At 46.1% G+C, this 4,432-nt stretch overlaps 1 protein-coding gene across 1 annotated transcript in view; it reads left to right on the top strand.

The window, feature by feature from the left end:
- Positions 1 to 705: 705 nt before the first annotated feature.
- LOC119459185 (protein toll) overlaps positions 706 to 4,432 on the top strand; it is a 24,094-nt gene continuing 20,367 nt past the window's right edge. The window contains exon 1 of the mRNA XM_049671621.1: positions 706 to 1,988. Coding sequence (XP_049527578.1) covers positions 1,263 to 1,988 — 726 coding nt within the window. The 5' untranslated portion in view covers positions 706 to 1,262. The remainder of the gene's footprint in view (positions 1,989 to 4,432) is intronic.

Raw genomic sequence — 4,432 nt, forward strand, 5'->3', positions numbered from 1 at the left:
CACAGCTCGTCAGATTGCCCGCTCACGGCTCACTGCCTCACAGATTGCACAGAAAACGAGGTACGACAGGCGCCACCGGGACGTTCATTTATCCCCAGGGTGCCTAGTTCTATGGACACCAAGCCGCCGCATCAAATTTTCCGAGAAACTTCTCCCGCGCTACACCGGGCCTTACAAGATCCTACGCCAGCTCGGCGACGTCAACTACGATCCCCACTGGACTATCGTTCATCGTCTGCCCCTGTTAGCGCCACAATTTTTCTTATTGCTACTCTTTCATTGGACCTGCAACTAGCCTTTGCTTATGGGTTGAACCAGTTTTGAGAACTGTATATTCTATGTCTGCATTATAAATTGAATTGAATGCTTGCTCAAATAACACACTTCTGCAGAAGTTATGCCTTGCTGTATTGTGCACATCTATGTCTGGTGATAAACCACGTCAGTCATTTAATAAACCTCTGCACGGACACTTCGAATGCCTAAAACCGGTAGGAAGGCCGGGTTTCGCATATGTTCAGTACTTCAAGCTTGGAGCCAAGGTTGACTCTGGATAGCTTATCAAGTAGGACGATGCAGCAGAATCCGGCCACCACTTCCAAGACATCCAAAGGATGTTTGCGCTGATATGAGTGTTGCCGTTTGGCGGTTGCCTCAATGTAAAGCGCACAAGCGTTGAGGGCTTTTTTCCGGCACGCGACTGCTATATCTTCTATAGCGTCAGAGACGAGCATCCGTCCAAAAAGGAAAACCTAAAAGCGTCATCGTCACAGATTTCACTTGTAACATCTTATTGGGAGCTCGGAACATTGAAATGAGCGACGTGCCTTGTTTACTTGCTTCTGAAGCCATCGAAGAGCTCACTTTCATATGGTGAGGTATATTTTCCCGCGCTTTTCGTAAAATGTAAAAAGCGTTGTTGCATCACGGCCGTGACACTGAAGACTTCAGCAAGAGACCTTACTGTCATCGCACGAGGTCGTCATCAAAAGGACCAGGGTACATCAACAGATGGACGAGGTTTATTTTGGCGCAAGTAGCGAGAACTAGGCAGGTTTATTTTGGTACCCTGGTGGCACCATTAGAGATGCTATTTTGCAGGATATATAATCAGTGTGTACAACTGGTGCCCTGTTAGGCGCTGTGCTGGCGTTAGCTGTGCCGAGGCCATGTCCACCTACTATGCGAAGAACCAACGGTGAGCCTTATGCATTATTCTGCAAAACGTAGTCTGGGACGAGCTAAACGGAAAGTGTTACGAAATGTCTCCGAGGTCCACAATAGATCCCTACCATGAGCGCAAGCTCTTCTTAGTGTTTATATTGGTATTCGCAATATATGTTTCAGTAGCCGGTAAAAAGAAAAAAGTAAACACGAAATGCCCAGCCCTAACACGCTGCTCCTGTTCGCAATTGATATACGGGGCCAGAGTCGAATGTAAGGTCAGTTTCGTAGATGATGAATTTAATGCGGACATGGAAAAGCTACAGGGAGTCTACATGAGAAAACTGAACTTGAACAACCTCAATATCACCGAGCTGCCGGCATCCTGGTTTACCAAGCGCGTTATTTTCTCGCTACGCATTACTAATTGTAGTCTGCGCGACATCGGGCAAGCGGCCGCACGTCACATGACGAGGTTGTTTTCTATGCGACTGAACGGAAATGAACTGCAAAGTGTTCCTCTTGGTTTGACCGCTGCAAGGAGTCTTCAAACACTCACCGTTCAAAAGAATCCCATCAAGCATCTTCAAGGAATGCTCACTTTTCCAGAACTATTCTATCTGGATCTCAGCCGCAACGAAATAGAGACAATCGACGAGGATTATCTGTCCGGTTTACCGAAGCTCCGATATCTGATCTTGACGCGCAATAATATAAAGATATTGCCAAACCTTTTCAAGAAAACAAAATTGCTGAAAGAAGTGAAACTTCATGCCAACCGCATTTCTTCTATAGAAGTGTTCAATGACCTGCCCAAATTAGAGGTGAGTCACTCTTCTCGTATAAGCTATTGTAGTTCATAAATGAGTCGTTGCACTATGAACAGGCGGCTTTTAAACTATAATTGCAGCTGGAGACGAAGGCAGTCGTGTGCAGTGCAGCAAAAAATGTACGAACCACGCGAACTGATAAAAAGCTGAATATCTCCACAGCCTCACATACTGCACCGTATTCGCATTTTCATGCTTTACAAGTATATGCGAACAACATTGTGATGTACGGTTCTATGGGATTTCATAACATGCTGCTCCAAAATTCACCGTTGTCCGGGATGCCATTGTACGTAAACTTTTGTGGTTAACTAAGTTTAGGGATTCGTGCTTGATAAGTGCGCACGCACGCACGGCGTTATACACGACCAAAAATATTTGTTTATTTCAAGAATATTAAAAAAAAATTCGGCTTACTCTGTAATGACATAAGGCTTAGCAGGAATATTTCTGTGGGAAACATGCTAAGTATACGCCGTTTCTTGATTACCGTACTTCATGCACCAGACATGAAACGATAAAGCGAAAACGGTTTCGAATCTTGTATCTGCCGAAAGGTAAGGATGTTAGCTAATTCATGACAACAATATATATGTTAGTGACTTATAAATTTAGGATGAACAAAGAAATTCTCCAAATGCAGAGAATCATGAGCGAATTACGAAAAAAAGATTACGGCAGAACCATCTCGCCATCATTGTCGATGGTAACAGCAATTAGCATTCAAGCAATGTAGTGATACACCATATTGCTGAAGTCAGGTTTATTTGTTATCTGTAATGCCCATTCTGAGAGTTTTCTTGCTTCGGCTATATATTATGTACATTGTCGCCGGCATTAGTGGACACTGCCGCGGCACACGCTTACCAAAGTCACCAGTGGGCATGATGCCGTGAGGACGCTATTCCGACGACGCAGCGCCGACGATGAAAAGACGAAGAGGGTATAACGACGATGCCGTGATGGCCATCGTATAACAAGGACAGCACGATGACGGCAGCACGGAGACAATGGGATGATGACAAGTTTATGGCAACAACGTCGTGTCGTCGACGGTATGACGTCAAACGGATCACAAAATAGGAATCAAGATAACGGCACAACCATTACAGACTGGCGACAACGGATGCATGAGAGGATGGCACCAGAACAGCGGCATCGTCACGAATCAATGACGGCAGCGTGATTAGTAGAGAATGACGTAGACTAAATAACGTCAATGACAGCAGTATAATGACGACGGCATTTCGAAAGTAGCTTTACGTTACTCAATTGACGAGGTTAGTGAAACGACAGTGTGACGACCACAACATGACGATAATCGTATGACGACGACTGCGTGCAAAGGGCGACTGTGTGCAAAGTACGGCATGCCGAGAGTCGGATGACGAAGTTAGAATGAGGACGATGGAAGAATCACCACGGTATGATCATGACGACGGTATGACAAGTCATGGCGATCACTGTTTGACGGCGACACAGTGATGACGTTTGTGTGATGACCATATGAGGAAATTACGATAGCGAAGTGTGTATGACGATAGCGACGATGGCGTGCCGACGTCTGTGTCACGAAGCCCGTGTATGACGGGGGTGGCGTGCCAAAAATGCTGTGATTGCGATGGCATATCGGGAGTCTAACGAGGAAACTAGAAGGTGACAATGGCACGACCACGATGGCACGACTACGGTATAACAACGAATGCGTAATAGCGACTGTCTGACAATGTCTGCCAACGAACCCGATGGCGTGGGAACAGCGGTATATTCAGATGTAATTACCACGCTTTATTACGATGGAAAGACGAAGAAGCGTTGTCCTCGATTGAATGTCGAACGCGACATAACCACGACGGCATGACGAAAATGGTATCACGACGACGACGAAGGAATGACAACAGGTGGACGACGAAATCAAAATGACAATGTTGGGACGAGTGCGGCAGCCTCACGATGGTGGGGTGACAACGAATGCACGACGACTCCATGACGACATTGGCGCTGTATTGACGACGATGCAACGACTACGATGGCATCACGATCACGAGCACTTACCACTGCCGATAGTCTACTTTGTCCACTGTGTCGACGTAAGAGGTGTTATAAAAATAATCATCATCAGTCTATATTTAAGTCTCCTGCAGGACGAAGGCCTCTCCCTACGATCTCCAATTACCCCAGTCTTGCGCTGGCGGATTCCAACTTGCGCCTGCAAATTACCTAACTTCATCACCACAACAAGTTATCTGCCGTCCTCGACTGAGCTTCCCTTCTCTTGGCATCTATTCTGTAACTCTAATGGTCCACCGGTTATCCATCCTACGCATTCCATGGTCTGCCAAGCTCCATTTGTTCCGCTTAATGCCAACTAGAATATCGGCTATCCCCGTTCGCTCTCTGATCCACAGCGCTCTCTTCCTGTCACTTAACGCTAGTTA

Source organism: Dermacentor silvarum, chromosome 7 (assembly GCF_013339745.2).
Source record: "Dermacentor silvarum isolate Dsil-2018 chromosome 7, BIME_Dsil_1.4, whole genome shotgun sequence".
In the NCBI taxonomy this organism is placed as follows: Eukaryota; Metazoa; Arthropoda; class Arachnida; order Ixodida; family Ixodidae; genus Dermacentor; species Dermacentor silvarum.